Source organism: Ovis canadensis, chromosome Y, assembly GCF_042477335.2.
Source record: "Ovis canadensis isolate MfBH-ARS-UI-01 breed Bighorn chromosome Y, ARS-UI_OviCan_v2, whole genome shotgun sequence".
Taxonomy (NCBI): domain Eukaryota; kingdom Metazoa; phylum Chordata; class Mammalia; order Artiodactyla; family Bovidae; genus Ovis; species Ovis canadensis.
In genome coordinates, this window is record NC_091271.1 from 16,221,560 (window position 1) to 16,248,934 (window position 27,375).

Sequence of the window (27,375 nt, forward strand, 5' to 3'; positions counted from 1 at the left end):
CTGTGCTTTATCCTACAGTTTTATAACCAAGAGTGAACACTTTGGGACAGCTTTGAGGTCCAGGGGCTGCAGCCTAATGGTAAAGAGAATACCCTCAAGCAGCTCCTTGACCACTTTAAGATGAGGCCCCTTCTTAAATTGCTACACATAGGGTAGTGCTTGCCCAGGTCCATCCTAGTGACACTGTTGCCCCTCCTTTTTACCATCTTCAGACAGAGCACAAATTGGAGATCACCATGCTATCTCAAGGTATATGCATGCTCTACTCCTTTTTCATGCCACCCAGCAAGCTGAAGGAATGGATGGACCAATCGCTAGTTGAGGTCACTGGGCAGGGAGAAAGAGGTTCTGTTTCAGCTAGGAGGCATCAGCTATCTATGCAACTCATGTTACTTATTTTCCACTTTATATCCTTTTATCTTTTTTCTACGTACCTGACCCTGTTATTCCTCATACTAGGATGACAGAAATCGCAAGTCAAGTATCAAAGCAAAAGTTGGGACAACATGTGCAAGCATTGGTGCTTGAGCTGTACTGCATTGGTGAGGATGGTGAAGATGTGGAGCTTCCCCATGTATGACACAGCATTAGCTTATTCCTTTATATTCCTCTTCCATTTTTTCAGTCAACTCAACTTTCTGGCAAATGCTGAGTCTCACATCCTTTTGAGAACTTTTTGTTGCTTCTTCTGTGTTTAGTGTTGGAATTCTTAACAAAGAAGCATTAATCCAAGTGTGTCATTCCTTCCTTCAGCAAAGGCCCAAATCCAGTTGTCTTTGGAAAAAACAGGTTCACATATTAATGCAAAAGGCTCCACACTGCACCAACATGGAATTTCTCTCAAAACCAGGATTATCAGATTAGATTAAATCCAGTTGTTCTGCCAGATGCTTGTCTTGCACCATTTTCCTCCTGTCCTCTGCTTAGAGAGAAATAGAGACATTTGTAGGTTGGATGTAGAGCATACCTAGCCTTACCACGTGCGTTAAATCTGAATTAAGTTCTACTACCTTCCCTTCCCAGAAGTATCTTGCAATAACAGTTTGAAAGGTGGTAGATTCTGGGTCTGAATAATGGGTCTGAATTCTGAATCTTGCCAATGTGATTATTCTTTGTTTCATCTCTTGAATGATCAGATAAAGAGTTGTTTGGAAGTATAAAAAGGTTTAATTACTACCTATAAGTGCTGCAAGTAGTACTGTACATGATACTTTTTCATTTTTTCATTGAGAATATACTTTAGCTTCCCTGTGTCCTAGAGCTTTGTCTTCTTCTAGCTTACTTGCACTCAGATGGTTTATAACCATCCTTTGTTGCTGAGTGGAAGCCTCATCTTAAACTCTGCTTGACTGAAGTTTCATGGCCTTAAGATGTATTGTACACTTATGAGGAAATTATTGACTGGAAAAGAAAAGTCCTTTTGTGTTGGACCCTGCTTCCTCATCTCTGGGTTTCCCTGTTTTTCTCTTGAATATCAGCAGACTGGGAAGACTTAAATGGTTTTATGTCATAGATGAACAGTGAGAGTACCAACAGTGGCTACACAAACGTTGTCGAGCACACCATGCACACTGTCCAGATAGGTGAAGCATTTAGTGTTTTCAGCTGCCACTGTATCTCTTCTGTACCCTCTGGTATCAACTCGGGTGCTTAAAGATAGCCACTCATACCCTCTGTGTGTCACCCAGATATGTAAGACCCTCTGTATGTCACCCAGATATGTAAGCCCCTTTTTCCTACAGAACATTTGGAAAATCTGGTATTCCTTTTCTCAAACAGGGGTATTGAGAACAGCTCAGCCAGTCCGTGAGCCAGGCCAGTCTGTCAAAATCAAGGCTACTGTCTTGGCCAGCTGAAGGCCAGACACCTTGTATGTCCTTGACTCTTTGTGGCCATGCTATTAATCTGTTGGGTGACCTCACTGCTTCCATAAATTCTTTTTGTTCCAAGAAAATCCTTGGACATAAGGAGCAGAACTTTACCTCTGCTATCTTCCTGAATGGCAGTGCTAGTTTTTGATATTAAATGCAGACATTTCTCCAGGATAGGCACTTTAAAACATCATTGTTGTTCTACATCACTGAAGACACTAACATTTATCCACTGTTTCCATCATCCTAGTGTTTGAAGGTTTCCTAGAAACTATATTCTCTTTTCTCCAATCTCATAGGTCCATATCCTCTAGCATATCATTGTGAGTCTGTCTCCATAAATAATTCTGTTGCTCAGCACTGTGGCCATTAAACCCCTTGTGGCTGTTTAGCACTTGATATGAAGCTACTGCTACTGATTCACTTAATGCTTCATTTTTTGAAAATTGAAATTTTAAAATGTAGCAAGGGGCTATGCACTGAACAGAAAAACGTCCCTGTTTCTTGGCCTTCATGTCTATCAACTCATGAATCACTAGAGAGTCATACACACTGCCAAGGATGAGACTCCAGAGAAAGCAAAGAATTCACATCACTACTATCAGGCTGAGCAATGGGGCATATTCAGAAGGACCAAGTCCATGAAATGAATACCAGCTGGCTCTGAACTGTCCAACAAGGTCACTGCCCCCATACCACGTCCCTCAATCCCAAGGTCTCTGCATGCAAACTGTGCACATTCTTGCTTCCTCACTGTTAGCCCCCTAAGAAGTACACTCCAGAAGAGAGCCAAAAACACACAACACTGAGGCTTTCATGACATTTCTGCACTGCCAGGTAGGTGGATATTTCCTGGTGGCATGGCACATCCACAGCCTGTCCTAGGATGCTTGGGATTTTGCACAGACAACCTATCTTAACATGTCTCATGTTTTGTTTCACATTGTGCCAGTGTATGTCACCTTTGGGGACAGAGCATGCTGCCTGGCAGGCTGATCCTGGGCAGCACTGGCCCAGACCTTCCTGGATCTCCTAATCACATGTGTAGAAGTGCAACAGGTTCTCTGTGCCTCTTCCTCCTTTGGGTTTCTTCCCTTCTTTTCAGGATCTTAGCCTCCTCACCATCCCAGGTCTGCCGTAGCTATGTCCACTATTTCGACTGGCTGGCCCACATCCCCACAGACTGTGGGGTACACAGGCAGTGGTTTCAAAGCCTCACCCCACCTGATTTTCTCTGGGTGAATCCTCAGACCATGTACTACCTCTTCTTGATCCAAACACACACACAGCAACAACATAGTAGAATGATGAGCGTGTTTTGTATTTGGTCTTATTGCAGATTTCTGGAGCCATGGTCTGGAGTTATCACTGGCTATCTTTTGCTCATTCCCATCCTGGCCAGGAGCACTGTGGCAATGTGTCAACCAACCACACTCAGACTCGGGAGGCCTTGTGCCTCCACTTCGGGTTACTCAGCACCTCCTCTCCTGTCACCTTCATCTCTGCATCTGCCTGGGCTGGACACACACAAACACAGACACACATAAACACAGGCAACACAAGCACACATGTGTACACAAACACATGTTCAGCACAGGGACACAAACACAAATAGAGAATACAGGTGTTTCAGTAGCTGAAGACGCCCATGTCCAGCAATGTCAGATATGGCATCAGTAGGCACCAAGTCTTGCTCTTGGGGCTCCCTGTCCACCTCCTCCCTGAGCTCTTCCATATTTTCCCAAGGCAGCCTTAAGCTGCTTCCAGTGCTGCATGTGTGGTGGTGGTGAGATGCCAAGTCTTGGATCTGGAAATTCACAGAAGATCCCAAAGTCAGAACTCACATGCACTAGGACCCCAGAGAGGACACCCTTTCAATTATAGGCCTTCCCAGGGTAAGAGCCAGGTGTGAAGGGCTCAGGCCATCATAAACTCAGTGAACATCAGGAGGCCGGGGGATGGTGGGCCCTACTTAAGGATGATTCTAACAAAGATACTTGATTTACCCTGCCTCTCATAGTATCACATAGGACTCTCATGCTGCCAGAACAGCTGATCTGAGGGAGACTTTCTTCACTCATGGACACATGAAGTGTGCATATGTGTGTGCATGTGTGCACATGCACATGCAGCCAAAAACCCCAACATCAATTGCCAACTGTGCACAGGCCCAAGGCAATCCTACCTCAGCAATCTGTGTGTGTGTGTGTGTGTGTGTGTGCGTGCGTGTGTGTGTGTGCAGCCAAGAACTCTGTGCAGAGTTCCAAAGCAACACCAACTCAGCAATCATGTTAGATTCTGGGAAGTTGTGGCCTGACAACCAGGTGAGAAATTTAAAGCTCATGGTGTCCAGCCTGCGGCTGAATGCTCCCCATTCAAATTCCCAGAACCAGTGGACTGGAGTGGAGTGATATGCCCTATACCCTGCAGAAAGACATGGGAGGCAAGGGCAGATTCCCAACCATGGATCATCCACACCCTTGCACACCCACACTTACCACCTCGTGAGCCACATTTTGCCAGCGATGCCAAGGTAATACTCCTTAATGATCATCGTGTTCAAAGAGTAGGGGTTGTCTTGAAAGGAAAAGATCAGCTTACAGAGAGACTGCAGATGGCTCTGCAACTGCACCTGCCAGGATAGAGAGGAGGAAAAAGGTGCAAAATTCTAGGGGCCTCATCTTTTCTCACAAGCAGGCATTAACAGATTTTCAGATGCCTCCAAAACGTCACAGAATAAGACCATGAATAACATGATCCCCCAACTCCCTGCCAGGTCCCCTACCAATCCAAAGTCAGTCTCCCTCACTGACCTTTTCTATCATGTAACTAAGGAAGTCTTCATCTTGGTTTCTGAACTTGATGGACACTAGAGTATGTTCATAATCTGCTTTAGGCCATTCAGGTCATATGTCGGGCAAAGAAGAGCAAAGAGCATCAACTCTAGTCTGGGAGGAAGAAGGACCTTGGAACAGACATCTGCAAGGATGCTGTGCACTCCCATTTGCCTGGCCACCAGTGATATCCTCAGGCCCTGCCATACCATCAGACATGGTCATGGCTCTGGGTTCCTTGTGGTGCTGTGCATCTGAGGTGGTCTCTATTCCCCAAGCAGGGGCTGTTTCTGACTGATACTGTCATCCTCCTGAGCTATGAGCTGGGTAGTGGCATGTCACTGCTTAAATGGTCAGGAATTTCAGACTTGTGAAAAACCCTGTCTGAAAGCAAGGGGCTGGTGTCTCTGTGTGTGTGTATGTGCATATGTGTGACTGCCATGGCTCAGCTATTTCCTGGGTTTATTCACATTTACAACAATAACTGTCCTTGGAGGCTGCTCTGGTGTACTTTCTCTGGTTATTCCTGACCTAGAGGCCTTGGGTGCTGTTCCTCCTCAGATGCAGGCCTGCAAGAGACATCCAAAGTCATTGCTGTGACACTTACAGGTGTGGCTCTGCCCAGAGACTACTCGGCTGTGCCCTTGGAGCCTGTCAATTGCCCATGACACTTCTTTCAGTGGCCTCTGGCACCCTTCATGTGCCCTGGCCCCCATGCCTCCTCCTGCTCATACTCCTGCCACTCCTCCTCCTCCTGAGCAGCAGACCTGAAGGAGCAGTGGAAAGGATACAGATTTGGCACAAAAGCCAGAGATGCCCTAGATGATGGCTCTTCTTTGAACCAGGTAACACTTCCGCTTCTCATGTTTCTTGTACATTAAACACTGTAGTTTTCTCATGCTCACAGCTCAGTTCTACCTCCAGGGCAGCCAGTGCCTTCAGCTCATTTATCATTGGCCACTCACTCAGGCCTCAGGGCCTTTCCTGGCCCTGATCCTCCACCCTCTTCTCCTCCAGCTCCTGAAAGGACTGCTGTTCCTGCTCCTAATCCACCAGAATTTCCACCTCTTTCATAATGTCCTCTGCCAGCAGCTGGAACTCCCCCCACCCCGAATTCCTGCCATGTTACTATCCACTAGGACCCCACCATCATCTACCGCCTCCACCCTGAATCAGATGGCCTCTTTGCCTTGCATGCCAACTCATACTGGAACGTTGCAGATTCACACAGCATCATGACGTCAGGATGTGTGGTCTCTGTTCCCTGAGCTCCTGGCTTCACAACTAAGATGGTCCTGAGTCCTGGGATGCTCCCGCCTTCCTCTGGCCACCTCTAACACTCCTCTTGGCCATAGCCATGACCCCCAGCTAGGATAGATGTGAAGGGACCGAACATAATAGACAGCAAGTGGTGCACAATTGTGGCCCAGGCTGCAGTAAGCTTGTGGGGGCCCACTAGCTCTTTGGGGGAAGGGAATGAGGAGGATATTCAGGAGGTGGGGAGTGGTGTTTTGGGGTGGCCTCAGGCTGAAGAAAATGGTGCCACACAGCCCAGGACATGGTGCATGGGCCCTGGGTGATCAATCTAACATGTGGGATCCCTAGGCTGTGAGTCATGCCCAGGCTGCTGGGCCAAATTTAGACCAATTGCAGAGAGGGTAGTGGGCGGCACCCTTTTGGACACGCCCCTAGACCACTGGGCATCTTTTGTGGTCTGAGGCTCCAGCGCCCCCACATGTCCAGACTCTTCTCCATGAAGGTTGTGGCTTTCTTATCTAGAGCTATCCCAGGCGCTGTCATTGAACTGGCCTCTGGAAATTCAAACCACGTGTTACCACTCCACAATCCAAACAGCACACTCCTGTGTCACATGATACTGTCAATCGCAGGGAGATCTCCCTCAGTATCCAAGAATATGCAGGGGTGCAAAGTGACTGGATGGTTTCCTTCATGGGACAGAGAGCCTGTTACTGTCCAGATGGTAGGGGAGTGGGAACAAACTAGCATGTTATATCTGCATTTTCTAGTTTTCAACAACAAAAACAGCAACAGCAACAAGAAAACACGAGACACACAAAGAAATACGTGGTGTCCGGTCACATATAAGGAAGTAAGTAATCGATATAAAGTATGGTTCAGAAAGCCTAGAAGCTGGACATAACATAGACTTTCCATCAGACAGTATAGATAAAAATAATACAAGAAACAATGTGTGTACATATATTTTTTAATTGTCAAGAATATTTCACTAGGGAATCAAGATGTACAGATTCTTTAAAAGAAAACCAGTGGAGATGAAAAGTGGAGTGGATGACTTCAAACTGTCTCTTTAAATCACTAATAGAACAATCCAAAAAGTCAAGAAAACACAAGACTGAAACTTTACAAATCAGAAAGTCTTAGGTATATACAGAAAACATGACCTATAAATAGAATAGAGAAAGGCTAATATTATTTCACTCATAATTTAATGAAGCACAAGTGAGTTTGACACAAAAATCAAAAGGATATCTGTCGAGAGACAGAAAAAGATGGCGGAGGAATAGGACGGGAAGATCACGTTCTCCCTCACAAATTCCTCAAAAGAACATTTCAACGCCGAGCAAACTCCACAAAACAACTTCTGTAGGCTGGCAGAGGACATCAGGCAACCAGAAAAGCAGACCATTGTCTTCAAAAACAGGTAGGAAAAAATATAAAAGACGAAAAAGGAGACAAAGGAGGTGGGGAGGGAGCTCCGTCCCGGGAAGGGAAGCCCGTCCCGGGAAGGGAATTTTAAGAAGAGAGGTTTCCAAACACCAGGAAACACTCTCCCTGCCGAGTCTGTGGCGAGCCTTGGAAACACAGAGGGCAACATAACAGGAAGGAAAAATAGATAAATAATTAAAACCAAGAGATTACAAGCCCACCAGTAACTCCCCCAGCGGAAAAGCAGCACAGACGCCTGCATCCGCCATTGGGAAGTGGGGGCAGGGCAGGGACGCGCGGGAGGCACGGGCTGCAGAGCTTTGTAAGAATCGGGCAGGAACGCCCCACGCGCAACCAGAACGATCTAACTTGGGCTAGCAAACCAGACTGTGGGATAGCTACCACGCGAAAAGCTCGAACATAAGACACCGCCAGGACTGAGCACAGAACAAAGGACGGAGCGGAAAAAGCCGGCTGCAGACCATTCCCCGCCGGGGACAGGCAGCCAGAGCCCTAAGGACTGGAAAGGGGCAATTGCAGACCCGGAGAGACTTTACTTACCTAACTGCAAGCAGGCTCCTTTGCTAAGACTTCTGGGGGTGCTGGACAGTCACAGTCTGCCTCACGGGGCGCGCCAGCGGTCCACCAGAGAGCTGAGCAGCAGCGGCGGAAAAGGTGACAAGCCGCGGCGATTGCGCTCGCCAAACTCCTGAGCTACTCGGACCTGGGAAGGGCACAAAGCGCAGTCCCAGCCGCATTTGTGCCTCTGAGGGCTGCCTGAGGGCCGAACCTGAGCGGCTTGCACCGGGGAAGTGCACGCAGCCTAGGGCCGGCCCCAGACGGTTCCCGGCTGAGCATCGTAGAGCCGGAGCGGTTTGTACGCCGCGAGAAAGGACAGGTCAAGCGGGGCAGAGATACTGTGTACACACGGCAGTGCTATTTGTTTGCAGCATCCCCCCTCCCCACAGCGCGACTGAACTAGTGAGCCTAAAAACCAGCAAACAGAAGAAGTTAAACAGAGGGAACCACCTTGGAAGTGAGCCCACACGGCCCATAGCATCAGAGAAGAGCCAGATATATTTTTAATTTTTTAATATTTTTAAAATCATTCTTTTTTTTTTTGCCTTTTGCTTTTTTTTTTCTTTTTTTTTCCGAGCTTTTTTTTTAATTGTTAAGTCTTCTATTTCTCCTCTAATTTTTATTTCTATAACCTAGTATTACTATTTTTAAAAAAAAAAGACTTTTTTTTTTTTTTAAGGCAAACACCATATATACTCTTTGGATGGTTGTTGGTGTTTTGGTTTTTTTTTTTTTTTGTTTGTTTGTTTTTTAATAATTCTTTTTTTTTCTTTCTTCCTTTTTCCTTCTGCTTTTCCTTAATATTGTATCTTTGAAAATCCAACCTCTACTCCAGATTTTTAATCTTTGTTGTCAATTTTGTACATTTAAAAACCCAAACTTCACTACCCAAGTTTACCTGAGAGCGAGATTACTGACTTGTCCACTCTCTCCTCCTCTGGCCTCTCCTCTTTCTCCACCAGGTGGCCTCTGTCTCTTTTCTCCCCCATCTCTTCTCTATCCAACTCTGTGAATCTCTGTGTGTTCCAGACGGTAGAGAACACCTAAGGAACTGGTTACTGGCAGGATTTGTCTCTCTCCTACTCATTCCATTCTCTTATCCTCCTGGTCACCTCTGTCTACTTCCTCCCTCTCCTCTTCCCCGTATAACTCTGTAAATACCTCTGAGCGGTCCAGACTATAGAGCGCACATAAGGAAGTGACTACTGGCTAGCCTGCTCTCTCCTCTCTTGATCTCACCGCATCTCATTCCAGTTACCTCTAACTACCCCCTCCATCTTCTCTTCTCCTTGTAACTCAGTGAACCTCTCTGAGTGTCCCTCAAGGTGGAGAAAGTTTTCATCTTTAACCTAGATGTTTTATCATCGGTGCTGTATAGATGGAGAAGTCTAGAGGCTACTGTGAAAATAAAACTGAAAACCAGAAGCAGGAAGCTTAAACCCAAAGCCTGAAAACATTAGAGAACTCTTGAATTCAGGGAACATTAAGCAATAGGAGCTCATCAAATGCCTTCATACCTACACTGAAACCAAGCTCCACCCAAGGGCCAACAAGTTCCAAAACAAGACATACCATGCAAATTCTCCAGCAACACAGGAACACTCCCCTGAGCCTCAATATACAGGCAGCTCAAAATTATCCCAAAACCTTTGATGTCTCATAACCCATTACGGGTCACTCAATTGCACTCCAGAGAGAAGAAACCCAGCTCCACCCACCAAAACTCCAACACAAGCCTCCCTAACCAGGAAACCTTGACAAGCCACTGATAGAACCCCACCCAAAGTGAGGAAGCTCCATAATAAAGAGAACTCCACAAATTATCAGAATATAAAAAGGCCACCCCAAACTCAGCAATATAACCAAGATGAAGAGACAGAGGAATACTCAGCAGGTAAAGGAACAGGAGAGTTGCCCACCAAACCAAACAAAAGAGGAAGAAGTAGGGAATCTACCGGAGAAGGAATTCCGAATATTGATAGTGAAAATGATCCAAAATCTTGAAATCAAAATGGAATCACAGATAAATAGCCTAGAGACAAGGATTGAGAAGATGCAAGAAAGGTTTAACAAGGACCTAGAAGAAATAAAAAAGAGTCAAAATATAATGAATAACACAATAAATGAGATCAGAAACACTCTGGAGGCAACAAATAGTAGAATAACGGAGGCAGAAGATAGGATTAGTGAAATAGAAGATAGAATGGTAGAAATAAATGAATCAGAGAGGAAACAAGAAAAACGAATTAAAAGAAACGAGGACAATCTCAGAGACTTCCAGGACAATATGAAACGTTCCAACATTCGAATTATAGGAGTCCCAGAAGAAGAAGACAGAAAGAAAGATCATGAGAAAATCCTTGAGGAGATAATAGTTGAAAACTTCCCTAAAATGGGGAAGGAAATAATCACCCAAGTCCAAGAAACACAGAGAGTCCCAAATAGGATAAACCCAAGGCGAAACACCCCAAGACACATATTAATCAAATTAACAAAGATCAAACACAAAGAACAAATATTAAAAGCAGCAAGGGAAAAACAACAAATAACACACAAGGGGATTCCCATAAGGATAACAGCTGATCTGTCAATAGAAACTCTTCAGGCCAGGAGGGAATGGCAAGACATACTTAAAGTGATGAAAGACAATAACCTACAGCCCAGATTACTGTACCCAGCAAGGATCTCATTCAAATACGAAGGAGAAATCAAAAGCTTTACAGACAAGCAAAAGCTGAGAGAATTCAGCACCACCAAACCAGCTCTCCAACAAATTCTAAAGGATATCCTCTAGACAGGAAACACGAAAAGGGTGTATAAACCCGAACCCAAAACAATAAAGTAAATGGCAATGGGATCATACTTATCAATAATTACCTTAAACGTAAATGGGTTGAACGCCCCAACCAAAAGACAAAGACTGGCCGAATGGATACAAAAACAAGACCCCTCTATATGCTGCTTACAAGAGACCCACCTCAAAACAAGGGACACATACAGACTGAAAGTGAAGGGCTGGAAAAAGATATACCACGCGAATAGAGACCAAAAGAAAGCAGGAGTGGCAATACTCATATCCGATAAAATAGACTTTAAAACAAAGGCTGTGAAAAGAGACAAAGAAGGCCACTACATAATGATCAAAGGAACAATCCAAGAAGAAGATATAACAATTATAAATATATATGCACCCAATATAGGAGCACCGCAATATGTAAGACAAATGCTAACAAGTATGAAAGGGGAAATCAACAATAACACAATAATAGTGGGAGACTTTAATACCCCACTCACACCTATGGACAGATCAACTAAACAGAAAATTAACAAAGAAACGCAAACTTTAAATGATACATTAGATCAGTTAGACCTAATTGATATCTATAGGACATTTCACCCCAAAACAACGAATTTCACCTTTTTTTCAAGTGCTCATGGAACCTTCTCCAGGATAGATCACATCCTGGGCCATAAATCTAAACTTGATAAATTCAAGAAAATCGAAATCATTCCAAGCATCTTTTCTGACCATAATGCATTAAGATTAGATCTCAATTACAGGAGAAACACTATTAAAAATTCCAACATATGGAGGTTGAACAACACACTTCTGAATAACCAACAGATCACAGAAGAAATCAAAAAAGAAATCCAAATATGCATAGAAACTAATGAAAATGAAAACACAACAACCCAAAACCTGTGGGACACTATAAAAGCAGTGCTAAGAGGAAAGTTCATAGCAATACAGGCATACCTCAAGAAACAAGAAAAATGTCAAATAAACAACCTAACTCTACAACTAAAGCAACTAGAAAAGGAAGAGTTGGAGAACCCCAGAGTTAGTAGAAGGAAAGAAATCTTAAAAATTACGGCAGAAATAAATGCAAAAGAAACAAAAGAGACCATAGCAAAAATCAACAAAGCCAAAAGCTGGTTCTTTGAAAGGATAAATAAAATTGACAAACCATTAGCCAGACTCATCAAGAAGCAAAGAGAGAAAAATCAAATCAATAAAATTAGAAATGAAAATGGAGAGATCACAACAGACAACACAGAAATACGAAGGATCATAAGAGACTACTATCAGCAGTTGTATGCCAATAAAATGGACAACATGGAAGAAATGGACAAATTCTTAGAAAAGTACAATTTTCCAAAACTGAACCAGGAAGAAATAGAAAATCTTAACAGACCCATCACAAGCATGGAAATTGATACTGTAATCAGAAATCTTCCAGCAAACAAAAGCCCAGGTCCAGATGGCTTCACAGCTGAATTCTACCAAAAATTTCGAGAAGAGCTAACACCTATCCTACTCAAACTCTTCCAGAAAATTGCAGAGGAAGGTAAACTTCCAAACTCATTCTATGAGGCCACCAAAACCTGACAAAGATGTCACAAAAAAAGAAAACTACAGGCCAATATCTCTGATGAACATAGATGCAAAAATCCTCAACAAAATTCTAGCAATCAGAATCCAACAACACATTAAAAAGATCATACATCATGACCAAGTGGGCTTTATCCCAGGGATGCAAATATACAAGCAACTTCTGCAGCTCAACTCCAGAAAAATAAACGACCCAATCAAAAAATGGGCCAAAGAACTAAATAGACATTTCTCCAAAGAAGACATACGGATGGCTAACAAACACATGAAAAGATGCTCAACATCACTCATTATTAGAGAAATGCAAATCAAAACCACAATGAGGTACCACTTCACACCAGTCAGAATGGCTGCGATCCAAAAATCTGCAAGCAATAAATGCTGGAGAGGGTGTGGAGAAAAGGGAACCCTCCTACACTGTTGGTGGGAATGCAAACTAGTACAGCCACTATGGAGAACGGTGTGGAGATTCCTTAAAAAATTGCAAATAGAACTCCCTTATGACCCAGCAATCCCACTTCTGGGCATACACACCGAGGAAACCAGAATTGAAAGAGACACATGTACCCCAATGTTCATCGCAGCACTGTTTATAATAGCCAGGACATGGAAACAACCTAGATGTCCATCAGCAGATGAATGGATAAGAAAGCTGTGGTACATATACACAATGGAGTATTACTCAGCCGTTAAAAAGAATTCATTTGAATCAGTTCTGATGAGATGGATGAAACTGGAGCCGATTATACAGAGTGAAGTAAGCCAGAAAGAAAAATACCAATACAGTATACTAACACATATATATGGAATTTAGGAAGATGGCAATGATGACCCTGTATGCAAGACAGGGAAAGAGACACAGATGTGTATAATGGACTTTTGGACTCAGAGGGAGAGGGAGAGGGTGGGATGATTTGGGAGAATGACATTCTAACATGTATACTATCATGTGAATTGAATCGCCAGTCTATGTCTGACGCAGGATGCAGCATGCTTGGGGCTGGTGCATGGGGATGACCCAGAAAGATGTTATGGGGAGGGAGGTGGGAGGGGGGTTCATGTTTGGGAATGCATGTAAGAATTAAAGATTTTAAAATTTAAAAAATAAAAAACTAAAAATTAAAAAAAAATAAAAAAATAAAAGCGTATACCATTCTCAAAAAAAAAAAAAAAAAACAAACAAAAACAAAAACAAAAACAAAAAAAAAAAAGGATATCTGTCTCACAAGTCGTATTCCAAACATTGAGATCATAGTGGGCAATAACAAGTAGTTCTCTAAGTATTCATTTCAGATTTACAACTTACACTCTAAAAGACCTAGTCTATGTCTTACTTTTCTCCTGTAAGCCAAACAAACAAACAAACACCACTTTTTTTTTTTTGAGATTGAGGTTTTGCTTTATTTAATTTCATCATCTACAGCAGTCAATTCTCAAACTTGGATCTGAGACCTTTAAATTTAAAAATCATAACTGAGAACCCAATATAAGCTTACTAACAGTTTTATTTTGATGGGTGAGAATACTAATGAAAATCACTGTCATATGCTACTGTTCTTATTTCAGCAAAGGTCATTTTTCAAAAATATTTAACAAGTAAAGCTGGAGGGAGACCTCTGGTGGTCCAATGACTAGGATTCAGGGCTTTTGCAGCAGTATTCTGGGTTCAAACCCTGACTGGGGATATATGATCCCACAAGCTGCAGTGCCATCAAAAACTAAAGAAAAAAAAATGAAAGGAAAATAAGTAATCTAGCTCTATGAAATATATACAATAAAATATAAAGATAGCTTCTCATTTTACTACAGAACACTGAAAACTTCAGCCTGTAGCATAATCCCTGAAAACCTAGCACAGAGCCTTGAATACATACGGACTTCAAGGAAGACAGAAGGATGAGCTTTAGTATTTATCCAAATTATAAGAGAATATGTATTGCTTATTATATGTAAAATCAGAAAAGAAACAACCAGTCTTCCCACAGAACACAGATACCATCACTCATCCAGATCCTGTCATCTTAAACATAAGTGGATCATAACAAATTTTGATGCCAGAAGAAGGAGAATCATAACTTGCTGCTGCTGCTGCTGCTAAGTCACTTCAGTCGTGTCCAACTCTGTGTGACCCCATAGGCAGCAGCCTACCAGGCTCCCCCATCCCTGGAATTCTCCAGGCAAGAACACTGGAGTGGGTTGCCATTTCCTTCTCCAATGCATGAAAGTGAAAAGTGAAAGTGAAGTTGCTCAGTCGTGTCCGAATTCTCGACCCCATGGACTACAGCCTACCAGGCTCCTCCATCCATGGGATTTTTCAGGCAAGAGTACTGGAGTGGGGTGCCATTGTCTTCTCCACATAGCTGGCTAGAATAGGTCAAGTGCATTTTATTGCATCACTAAAATACTGATATTAATGAATTAATGATTCCAAAATTCAAGAAAATTATAATTTAAGCATAATTGTTTCCTGATAGTCGCAAAGACCAACCAATATAATATCTGAAGTATTTATCCAAATCTAGAAAAGAAAACTCACAGTATATTTAAAATGCAAACAAAAAAATAATGTTTGATGTTAAGCCATACATAGTGTGATACAAAAAATACAATTCACTCATTGTGTGAAAAGTATCTGCTAAGAATTAGGTGAAAACTACAGATGATTGCATGTGTGTGTGTGTGTGCACGTGTGTGTATGTGTGTGTCTTGTGTACATGTGCAGGTATGTGTGTATGATGTGTGTGTGTTCATGCTAATGAGACAAAGTCAAGTTATAGATAGTTACAGTATATTAAGCAAAAACTAAAGTTAGGCAGTTCAGTTTGTGTCAAATTTTCTAATTTAGTATATTAAATAATTTTACTTCAACTAAAGTCTTTTAAAATGACAAATGCATAGTTCTTTGTCACATAAATTACTTTTATTCACAAATTGCTCCAGGATTTTTCAGTTATTAAAAAAAATATAAATTAGTCATCTACACAAATATACCCATCTAGTTACCAATCTACATCGATTTAGGCCCCAAATCACTAACTGGAAAAGAATGACTCAAAAGAGCAAAATTGTTTTTTAATCCGAAAAATTAGGGTTGAAGGAACTTTTAAACAATGTAATCAATAAATGTGCCAAAATTGCTAAATAAGATGGCCTATCATTGTCCAATTTCAAATGTTCCTAACACCTCCTACAGCTGTTCTCATAAATCAAAATCTTACCCAGGACCATACACTATGTTTAATTAGCAATTAGGCTCTTTTGTCTCAAAAATAATTTTCAGGGATTTTTTTTCTTTCTTTTATGGGTTAATATTTTTGTTAAGAGTCTAGGACATCTGTTTCATACTCAGAATTTACTTCCTCAAGTGCAAACAAAACTGGAATATGTCAAGCCTAGGTATCACAAATCATTCTTTCTAACTATAAGTCCTATTATGAAAGTTATAAAGGATTTCCTAATTTTATGCATTTATATTGCCACATGAATCACAATTTTCGAAGTCTTCAAAAATTCATGAAATCAGTCACTTGAAGCAAAGATAAATTTTTTAAATAGAGTAGAATATATCTCTACACTGACCTTTTGTCTCAAGCTTCCTCGGATATGACATATCCTTGTCACACCATAAAACACATCGCTTCCAATTGCTTCCAACATTTTTATTACCTTAGCATATTCTTCAGAAGGGGCAAAAAAGAAAAAAAAATAATTCTAAGATATTGTTCAATTTTTCTTAAAATTTACATTTTGTTATTAGTTTGATAATTGAAGTTTTAGTGCTACCTTTAGACCAAAAAATGATAATTAAAAAAAAAAAGTTTAAGTATTATAACAAATGAGAACTGTCTCATGGTGACATGTAATATTTTTTTTCCATGAAAATGAGAGGACTCTCAAACAATGTCTATAGTCTCTTCCATCTACATTTATTTATTTACCCCCTTATTTTTAGAGCAAGTAAAAAACAACAAAAGTGAAGCTGTTAATCCAAAATCAAAAATTCTATTTCCACAAAATGCTATCTGCTACTGGGAATATTTAAGTTATCCACTAATCTGAGTTATAGTCTTCATGACTGCATGCTATACCTTTGGGCATCAAAACGGTTCATTTCAAACTGCACCCTAAACACTGACTTAGCAACATCTCACACTGAGTATTCCTCAAATTGTGGTTCTCCTTTCCCTCATTAACTACTGATAATTAACAGTGGGTTGTTCAAAAAAAAAAAACTTTTGCTTGAGAATATGTTGATGCTTATCTAACGTTCTTAAAATTGTATTTAAAGATAAAGTATCAAATGTTTAAAAACAATTATATCTAAGAATAGTCAAGAGGCCACCTGGTTCTACTGTCACTAGAAAACATTGACATATGCATTCACCAGTATGGGAGGATGTTTTCTTGACTTAAATGACAAAAGCAGGCATCAGCAAAGGGGAAAAAACAGATAGTTAACATAAAATCGATACATGACTAATTTTTTTACTAAGGACTAACATCAAAGTGAGAGCCACTAGATCCATGATTAAAAGGTGCCTGCTCTTTGACCATTAAGATATGACCTAAATCAAATTCCTGATGATTATACAGTGAAAGTGAGAAGTAGATTTAAGGACCTAGATCTGATAGAGTACATGATGAACTATGAATGGAGTTTTGTTGCTGAGAGCCAGCATGGGGAATCCCACCCATGGCAAAGGTCATGAGGAAAAGGGGTCTGACAAACGCAAAGGCGGGATCAGGTCTCAAGGGTCTCCCTGCACTTTTTCAAGCATCTATCCCCAAAACCAGAGTCTACCGGCTTTACTGTGTTATGCTTTCCACCAACTCCTCTGACAGTAACAGCGAGCTGTCCCCCCGCCACCTTTTTCTGGAAAAAGTTAATTTAGAGCTTTTAGATAATAAGTCTCCTGGACATAATAAGAGTGTTTCAATCCAAAACCCCTCTGATGGCTTTCTAACCTGCCTGACAGGTTTGTCCAGACTCTTATAGCTGTGCATGTGATTGTTTGTGGCCTCCTGACCACGAGAGGCACAGGAAGCTTAAAACATCGTAGGAATGTAGGGGCTTCTGAGGAGTTAAAATAATTAGAATAGGACTGATTAAGGGTTTCATTGTTGAGCCAATACTTGCTGCCAAGTTTTCATATATTTTATTTGTTGATATAGTTGGTATGCAGAAAAAACAGGGAGTAGCCCTGGTATTAGCAACATTAGATCTTTGCATTAAGTATTTTCTTTGTTATAACCCACTGCACCTTTGTTCTTCAGGAATGTAACTTTATTTATTACTTTGAGGGTGATACAGATTAAAGAAAAAACACTTCAAGGGAAAATGAGTTTTCTGGTTGATAGACATTTATCTAGGAAAAGAGCCATAAAAATGTTAACAAGCCCCCTGGCCAGAAGATGATGTAAATCCACCTGAGACCTTTTGTATATGGGAAGGTATGCAAAAAAAATAGCCTTGTCTCAATAAGGGTCAGGACTGCATCCCCTGCATAACTCTGCATATTCCATTATTTCTTTATGTACAACTTGGGGTATATAAGCTGCTTTTGAAAATAAAGCTGTGGGTCTGGCACCAATGCTTGGCTCCCCCATGTCATTCTTTTCTCCCTTTTCAGATTGAATTCCGATCTGAAGCACAGAGGCTCTCCATGTCTACTTATTTGTCCTGGCTTTTAAGACCCACGCGAGAGGGAGCCCAAGGCGGGGCACACTCCGCTATTCAAGAGGGTGCCAGTGGCCAACAGAGATGGTGCAAGCCCCTTGTCTCAGAGCTTTATTGGTCTCCTGTGTAAACCAAGTGATTCATCCTCTTTTCTTCACTAATTTTCCTACTAGACTATTCTTTCCTAATCTCTCTTTATATCTCCAAATAAATAAATCTCTCCTTGCTGACTCTGTCCCTGCTTCAAATTCCCTGGATCCACCAAGTCTAGACACCAGCACTTTGTGACATTGTACACGAGAAGGGAATCAAGAACATCACTGAGAAAAATAAATACAAAAAAGCAAAATGGCTGTCTGATGAAGCCTTACAAAACTATGGGAAGAAGGGAATTGAGAAGCAAACGGAAAAAGGAAAGATATACACATTTGAATGCAGAGTTCCAAAAATAGCAAGGAGAGACAAGAAAGCCTTCCTCAGTGATAAGTGCAAAGAAATAGAGAAAAACAATAGAATGGAAAAGGCTAGAGAGCTCTTCAGGAAAATTAGAGATACTAAGGGTACATTTCATGCAAGATTTGCAAAATAAAGGATAGAAATGGTATGGACTTAAGAGAAGCAGAAGATATTAAGAAGAGGTGGCAAGAATACACAAAATTGTGCAGAAAAGATCTTCATGACCCAGATAATCATGATAGAATGTTCATTTACCTAGAAGCAGACATCCTGGAATGTGATGGGCCTTAGGAAACATCACTACAAACAAAGCTAGTGGAGGTGATGAAATACTTCTTTACTTCAGTTCAGTCACTCTGTTCTGTCCGACTCTTTGCGACCCCATGAATTGCAGCATGTCAGGACTCCCTGTCCATTATCAACTCCTGGAGTTCACTCAAACTCAGGTACATTGAGTTGGTGATGCCATCCAGCCATCTCATCCTTGGTCATCCCCTTCTCCTCCTGCCTTCAATCCCTCCCATCATCAGTCTTTTCCAATGAGTCAACTCTTCACATGAGGTGGCCAAAGTGCTGGAGTTTCAGCTTTAGCATCATTTCTTCCAATATCATACCATTCCAGGGCTGATCTCCTTCAGAATGGACTGGTTGGATCTCCTTGCAGTCCAAGTGACTCTCAAGAGTCTTCTCCAACACCACAGTTCAAAAACATCGATTATTCAGCACTCAGCTTTCTTTACAGTCTAACTTTCATATCCATGCATGACCACTGGGAAAACCACAGCCTTGACTAGATGAACCTTTGTAGGCAAAGTAATGTCTCTGCTTTTGAATATGCAATCTAGGTTGGTCATAACTTTCCTTCCAAGGAGTAAGTGTCTTTTAATTTCATGGCCGCAATCACCATCTGCAGTGATTTTGGGCCCCCCCCCAAAAAAAAGTCTGACATTGTTTCCACTGTTTCCCCATCTATTTCCCATGCAGTCATGGGACCAGATGCCATGATCTTCGTTTTCTGAATGTTGAGCTTTAAGTCAACATTATCACTCTCCTCTTTCATCAAGAGGCTTTTTAGTTCCTCTTCACTTTCTGCCATAAGGGTTGTGTAATCTGCATATCTGAGGTTATTGATAATTCTCCCAGCAATCTTCACTTCAGCTTGTGCTTATTCCAACTCAGCGTTTCTCATAATTCCCTTTAAGTTATTTAAATTCCTAAAAGATGATGTTATGACAGTGCTACTCAAAATGCCAGCAAATTTGGAAAACTCAGCAGAGGCCAGGGTACTGGAAACTTAAGTGTTCATTCCAATCCCAAAGAAAGCCAATGCCGAAGAATGCTCAAACTATCAGATAATTGCACTCGTCTCACACCTTAGCAAAGTGATGCTCAAAATTCTCAAGCTAGGCTTAAGTAATACATCAACCATGAACTTGAAGACATTCAAATTGGTTTTCAAAAAGGCAGAGAAACTAGAGATCAAGTTGCCAACATCTGCAGGATCATAGAAAAACCAAGTAAGTTCCAGGAGGGTGGGGGGAACAAAACAAAGTATCTCTGACTTATTGACGATGGCAAACCCTTTGACTGCCTGGATCACAATAAACTGTGGAAAATTCTGAAAGGAATGGGAATACCAGACCACCTGACCTGCCTCTTGAGAAATCTGTATGCAGGTCAGGAAGCAATAGTTAGAACTGGACATGGAACAAGAGACTGATTCCAAATAGGAAAAGGAGTTTCTCAAGGCTGTCTATTGCCACCCTGCTTATTGAACTTCTATGCACTGTATATCATGAGAAACTTTGGGTGGGATGAAGCACAAGCTTGAATCAGATATTCAGATGATGCCACCCTTATGGCAGAAAGTGAAGAAGAACTAAAGTTCTTCTTGATGAAATTAAAAGAGGAGAGTGGAACATTTGGCTTAAAGCTCAATATTCATAAAATTGAGATCATGGCATTTGGTCCGGTCACTTCATGGCAAATAGATAGGGAAACATTGGAAACAGGCTACTCATACCCTTTCTAAGTCACCCAGATATGTAAGATCCTAGTTCTTATACAGCACCTGGAAACATCCCTTATTCCTCCAATCAAACCTGGTTATTGGTAACAGCTCAGCCAGTCCATGAACCAGGCAGTCCTGTCAAAATCCAGACTACTGTCTGGGCCAGCTGCAGTCTTTATCTTGGTTGCAGTACACCAAAGCAGCCTCAGCAGTTATTGGTGTAAATGTGGATGACCCCAGGATATAGCTGAGACATGGGAGTCACACACAAATGCACACACTCGTGTACACATACACACAGACACCAACCCCTTTGCTTTCAGACATGGTCTGACAATGCAAGTCTGACCATGGTCTTACTGCAAGTCTGACCATGTAAGCAGTAACATGGCACTACCCAGCATACCCAGGTCTGGAGAAGAACAGTAGCAGTAAGAAAGAGCCCCTGTTTTGGAAATGCAGACTGTCTCATATCACAACAGTACAAGGAACTCAGTTTCATGGGCCTTTCTGATGGTACAGCAGGGCCTGAGGACATCAGTGTTGGTCAGTTCATTCCTGACATAGAGGCCTCAGGTGCTGCACTCCCTCAGATGCAGGCATAAAGGAGACACGCAAAGGCATGACTGAAATGCTTGCAAGTGTGGTCCTGCCCAGACCCTACTCGCCTGTGCTTTTGAGCCTTCCAATTGCCCAGGACCACACTTCCTTGAGGGGCCTCCATGTGCCCTTCCTGTGCCCTTGCCCTCACCCCTCTTCCTGCTCCTACAATGCCCCTCATCCTCTTCCTGAGCAGCGGACCCCAAGGAACAGCAGAAAGGATACAGCTTTGGCCTAAAAGTCAGGGATGCTCTGGATGATGGTGATCCTCTGAGCCAAGTGATGCTTCCTCCTCTGATGGTTCTTGCACATGAACCGAACCCAGGGCCTGCAGTTTTTGTCAGTTTTGCAGTGTTTTGTCAGTTTTGCAGTGTTCAGTTACACCTGTAGGGCAGCCAGTGCCTGAAGGGCATCTAATACCCAGTGCTCACTTAGGCTTCCGTGCCTTTCCTGGCCCTGCTCCTCCACCATCTTCTCCTCCATCTCCTGGGAGGACCCCTGTTCCCACTCCTCATCCGTCAAAACCTCCACCTCCTCAATAATGTCTTCTACTAGCAGCTGGAACTCCCATCCGATCCCCGCCATGTCTCCATTCAACAGGATTTCACCATCCTCCACCGCCTCCATCCTGAAGAGGGTGGCCTCTTCACCTGGCATGACAACTGATGGCTGCAAGGACCAGCCCCGCAGAGCATTGCAATGGCAGGCCACGGGGCCTCTTCCACCTGAGCACCTGGACTCACAACTAAGAAGATCCAGAGTCCTGTGATGCTCCCACTTTTTTCTGAATGCCTCCCACACTTCTCTTGGCCCTGGACAGAACCCTGAGCTGCAACAGATGCAAAGGGATAAACATAATAGCACAGCAAGTGGTGATCAATGGCGGCCCAGGATGCAGTAAATCTGTGGCCCACTAGCTCTTTGAGAGCGGGGAGTGAGGGGGATTGTCAGGCGGCTGGGTCTGGTGAGTCAGGGGTGGCCTGAGTCTGAAGAAATGGGTCACAGACAGCCTAGGACAGGGTGAATAGGCCCTGGGAGATCAGCTGAACAGGCGGGGCCCTAGGCTGTGAGCCATGCACAGGCTGCTGGCCCAAGTCTATACCAGTGGCTGAGAGGGTACTGAGTAGCACATTTACGGACATGCCACTAGACCAGAGGGCATCTTCCACGGTTCCTACGATGCATCTCCCCCACATAGCCATACTTTGCTCCAGGGAGGTAGAGGGTTATGCATCTGCCTGGGGTAGCCCCAAGTGCTGTCATTGATCTGGTTCTGGAAATTCCAACCATGGATTCCTGCTCTGCAATCTGAATAGCACACTCCTATGTCCCTAGGGACTGTAAAACTGGGTGCTGTCCCTGAGTATCCAAAAGATATGCAGGGGTGCTAAGTGGCTGGATACTTTTCTCCATAGGACAGAGAGCCTGTTGCTTCTGGATGCTAGGGGAGAATGGAAAAACCCCACAGTTTGCTATGGTTGATGTCCATAGTTCAGGGACAGCAGAGCAGTAGGGTACAGAGCAAGTTCTGCGTCTCTTTATCTTTGTTTCTGGCATAGCACTGTATTGAGCAATACCTCTGTATGTGTACCAGGAGCTGATGTCTGTGTGTCTCCGTCTCTCTAAGTCATGTTTTGCTGTCTGCCACTCTCTGGACACAAGCGCTCAGAAAAGATGCTTATCCTTAGTGTGAAGGCAAGCCCTTCTCCTCCGGAGTGAGTTGCACCAATGGGAGATCAGACTGTTTTAGTCCACACGTTCGGAGAGTGCTTTCTCAAACTGGAAAGCCAACAGAGGGTGATCACTGCTGTATTGCAGAAGGGGATGGGCAACCCTCCCTCCCATGCTGGCAGAAGTGAACGTTACACAGGATGGAGGCAGCTTGGCCACACTTTGCTCAGAGGGAGAAACGGGGCATGCTCTGCTGGCATGAGGAAATTCCCTGAACCTTGTTCAAATGCCTGCCAGGGAGAGGCTAAGGACAGCTCCCCATTAAGTTCCATGACTCATCAGTGTCGGAGACATGACTGTCTGCCATTTACCCTATCGAGTCCCTTTCAAAGTGGTTCTGCTGTCAGTGTGAGAACACATCCCAGCCTGCCTGGTTGCCCAACCCTGTGGGACTGGGAGCAGCAAGAGGATCAAACTAAGTCATCCATCCTATAGTCCTGATACCCGATATATGCATTCTGCAAAGAGTGCAGAGACTGATGTTTCAAACTGGAAGACTCTGCAGGTAGCAGGTGCATAAGCTGTAGTGCTGGTCCATCTTGAAACCTCACAAAAAAGGCAAGGGGTGCTTGTGTTCATGGCTAGGTCAGGGAAAGAATGCCTGACACTAGCAAAGGATGGAAAGGCCCTTGTAGCTGGGTGTTTTAGGGGCTATGGGGTCACCCACCACAGCTTCTGTGTCTGGGATTACAGCCTGTTCTGTGTCTCAGCTCCTCTGCACTCTCACTGGTCAACCCAGGCACTTTCCTACTACCTTTCCCTTCTGCAAGGCATCCTGGGTATTCTGTTGTGATTCCACTGAGAACTTGCCTGCTCAGTGAGATAACAGGGATTGATTCCCTGGCTTTACTGCATTTTCTAGCCAGAGTCTATGTACCTTTCCCTATGACCTTCATGTTTTCTCAATTAAACATTCATCACCTGGCTAAGTCAGTTCCATCAGCTCATACTCACAAGCCTGCTGATAGGCACTTCTAGGCACACATGAACTTGTACACACTAACATCCTTGAGAAGAAACTTGCACATATGGAGCTTTCTTCAACAATATGAAATTGGATAAGCACCCAAATTTCTTTGTCCAGGTTTTTGTTGTTGTTGTTTCACTTGCTCATCAATCACGCCAGGTTGCACTGCTAACTCTGTGACTTATCCTCAAAGTTTACAATATCTTAACCTTTGCTCATAACAGGAACTGACCTGCAGAGCACCAGGCAAGGTTGAAAGCACTCGCTTTGGACGGCTGAGTGACATTTGCCTGTGTTCTGCCTTCTGCCATCACCTTGGACAGCTTCACACTACCACTCACATTGCCCTGATCCATTGTGCATTCTTTCAAGGAACCAGAAAAGAAGGACTCGCTAAGTTGGAGACCCACTTTCTTGATGTGCACCTATCTAGGTCATTCCTTGTCAGTGTAGTGCCCCTGTTGCTAGCCCACCAATCCTTAGGGCCCACAACATTCTGAGTGAGGCCCCTGTTCTTCCTATCTGTGTATCTTTCTGTGTGCACCTGTCTATCTGTGCCCCCAAGTGCTATCTCCTTGTAGCAGGGAAAGGCCAACAAGACACTTCAGTCTCCAAGAGCCCCAAGAGACTGGGACAGGCCTGGGTCTGATCCAATGTTGTGAAGAAGGTGTACATGGAAAAGGGTCTCTTCTGATACAAGGCATGGAACCTGAGGCCATAAAGGTAAGGGGGCATTCCTACACCTCCTCCCTTCTGTTTAACACTACCCAGACACACAGAGTCCCCGAACAGATGATGCTCTGGCAACCCCTTTCTAGGCACACAGCTCATGGCTCCCTTGGGCGTAAAGCAGCTTTTCTATCTCAAATGCACCAAGAGGGCTTGAAACATCCAGGCCTCACTGGATGTTTTATAACTACCAAGACTCACTTTTAGTTGCTCTCATTTGGTCCAGGTACAACTCCCTACAGTCAGGCATCCCTGCTTGCCTACACAGCCCACATGCCAAGGAAGCCAGTCCCCATTTGGGCCCAAAGACATCCAAGATGATCACCTGGAAGGCAGGGTCCCTCTTTGTGTTATATGGTGCAGATCCCCTATGACAAAATCAGAAATTCTTCTCCAGTGAGACTGCCAGAATCCTCCCTCAGGTGAAGACACACACCTTTGCCCCTCTGGCCCCCACAACCAGGGGCAAGACCACAAAGGAAATAAGAAATTAATGTCAGGACTTTTCACATGCACCATGGAGTACCTTTGGCAGGATAGCTATTGCCTAGACCCTGGACCCTCAAATCAGCAGGCTCCAGACTGAACCCAAGGGCTTCCATGACTCGTACTCTCCTGAGGTCCCTTGGGACAGGCAATTAGGAAACCATCCTTGCTTCCACCCTGTTCCATCTCTCACAGGCACACCCCGGCAGGGAAACACACATGTACACCACACCTGCACTTTGCTGCCTTTCTTAACTGCCAGGGAGGCTGAAAGTGCCTGGAGGCATGCCACACTCTCACCCTGTCTCTCCTAGCATTCCTGTGATTTTTCTTGGATTGCCCATCGTGCAAGTGTGTGCCACCCTCATGGAGAGAGTGTGTGGGCTAATAGGCTAATCCTGCGGAGCACTGGCAGAGGACTTTCCCTGGTCTCCTTCTCACATGTGTGGAACAAGTCTCCAGTGCAGCAGGCAGTCTGTGCATCTTTCTCCTTCAGGTCTCTGCTCTTCTCACAGGACCTTAGCCTCCTCACCATCCCAGATCTTGCCGTAGCCATGTTCACCATTCAACAGGTCAACCCACGTCCCCAGAGACTGAGGGCTCCACAGGCAATGGTTTCAAAGCCCCACCACACCTGATTTGCCCTGGGTGAATCCTGAGACCATGAACCCCCTCTTGAACACACACAATATGATAAAAATTGTGTGCATTTTGTATTTTGTCTAATTGCAGATTTGTGGAGTCACGATCAAGAGTTGTCACTGATCATCCTCTCCACATTCCCATCCTGGACCAGGTCACTGAGAAACTCGGTGACAAACCACCCTCAGACTGGAGACGCCTTGTGCATCCTCTTTTGGTTACTCAGCACCTCCTCTCCTGTCACCTTCATCATTGCTTCTGCCTTAGGCTGGACACACACAAACCCACATAAAAACAGGTGACACAAGCACACGCATTTATACAACATACACTCTGGACAGGGACAGGAATGCAAACAGAGAACACAGGTGTTTCAGGAGCTGAAGATGCCCATGTCCTGTAGTATTGGAGATGGCATCAGTTGGCACCATGCCCTGCATTTGAGGCTCTTTGTCCACCTCCTCCCCAAGGTCTTCTGCATTTTCCCAAGGAGCCTGAAGCCACTTCCAGTGCAGCACTTGAGGTGGTGATATGATGCCGAGTGGTGGATGTGGAAATTCACAGAAGATCCCAAAGTCAGCAGAAAGGTGCATTGGAACCTCAGAGAGGATGCCCTTTCAATGATAGGCCTTCTGAGAGTAAGGAACGTGAAAGAAAGGCACAGACAACCTCAAACTCAGTGAGCAGCAGGAGGCCAAGTGATTGTAGGACCCATGAAAGGATAATTTTGACATACTTAATTCACACTGTGTCTAGTAGTATCACCTAGGACTCTCATGCTGCAACTACAGCTGATTTGAGGGAAACTTGCTTCACTCGCACACACACTGAGTCCACAAGCCCCCAGCCCCAGCAGGTCACATGTTACATGTATCACCCAAATTCAGGCTCCCCAGCCAGCTGAATAAGAGCTTGAGCATCCCCATTTGGGAAACAACAGTGTCCCAGCTACTACATGGCTGTCCCTTTAGGGACCTTCTCCAACCACCCCTTCGCCTTGCATGCCAACTCATACTGCAATGTCCCAGCTTCACACAGCATCACAGCATCAGGACACATGGCCCCTGTCCCCTGAAAACCCGGGCTCACAACTAAGATGGTCTGCAGTTCCGGGACACTCCTGCCTTCCTCTGGGTACCTCTAACGCTCCTCTTGGTGCTGATTGTGACCCCGAACTGGGGCAGATGTAAAGGTTGCAAACATAATAGATAGCAAGTGGTGCACAATTGTGGCCCAGCATATAATAACTCTGTGGGGCCCACTAGCTCTTTGGGGAGGGGAGTGAGGGGGATTGTTGGGAGGTGGGGAGTGATATGTGGGGGTGGCCTGAGGCTGAAAAAAGTGGTGCCACACCTTTCAGGAGGTGGTGCCCGGACCCTGGGAGATCAACCTAACACACAGGATCCATACACTGTGAGCCACACTCAGGCTGCTGGGCCAAATCCAGAACAATGGCAGAAGGGGTAGTGGGAAACACCCTTGTAAACATGCCCTTAGACCAGTGGGCATCTTCTGTGGTTCCCTGGGCTCCAGAGCCCCCATGTGTCCAGACTCTGTTCCATGGACGTTGCGGGTTCTGAATCTGAACCTATCCTAGGTACTGTCATTGAATTGGCCTCTGGAAATTCAAACTACATGTTTCTGCTTCACAATCCAAACAGCACACTCCTGTGTTGAATGGTACTGTCAATCCCTGGGAGCTCTCCTTGAG

The 27,375-nt window shown here is 43.9% G+C and overlaps 1 protein-coding gene and 2 pseudogenes across 1 annotated transcript in view; 1 reads left to right on the forward strand and 2 right to left on the reverse strand.

The window, feature by feature from the left end:
- Positions 1 to 652, forward strand: part of LOC138431251 (ubiquitin-like modifier-activating enzyme 1) — a 28,503-nt gene extending 27,851 nt beyond the window's left edge. Inside the window, 3 exon segments of the mRNA XM_069573386.1 lie at positions 16 to 118; positions 211 to 313; positions 460 to 652. Coding sequence (XP_069429487.1) covers positions 16 to 118; positions 211 to 313; positions 460 to 652 — 399 coding nt within the window.
- LOC138431446 (melanoma antigen preferentially expressed in tumors-like) overlaps positions 1 to 27,375 on the reverse strand; it is a 621,360-nt pseudogene that overhangs the window by 161,085 nt on the left and 432,900 nt on the right.
- On the reverse strand, positions 724 to 26,867 carry LOC138431252 (testis-specific Y-encoded protein 1-like; annotated as a pseudogene).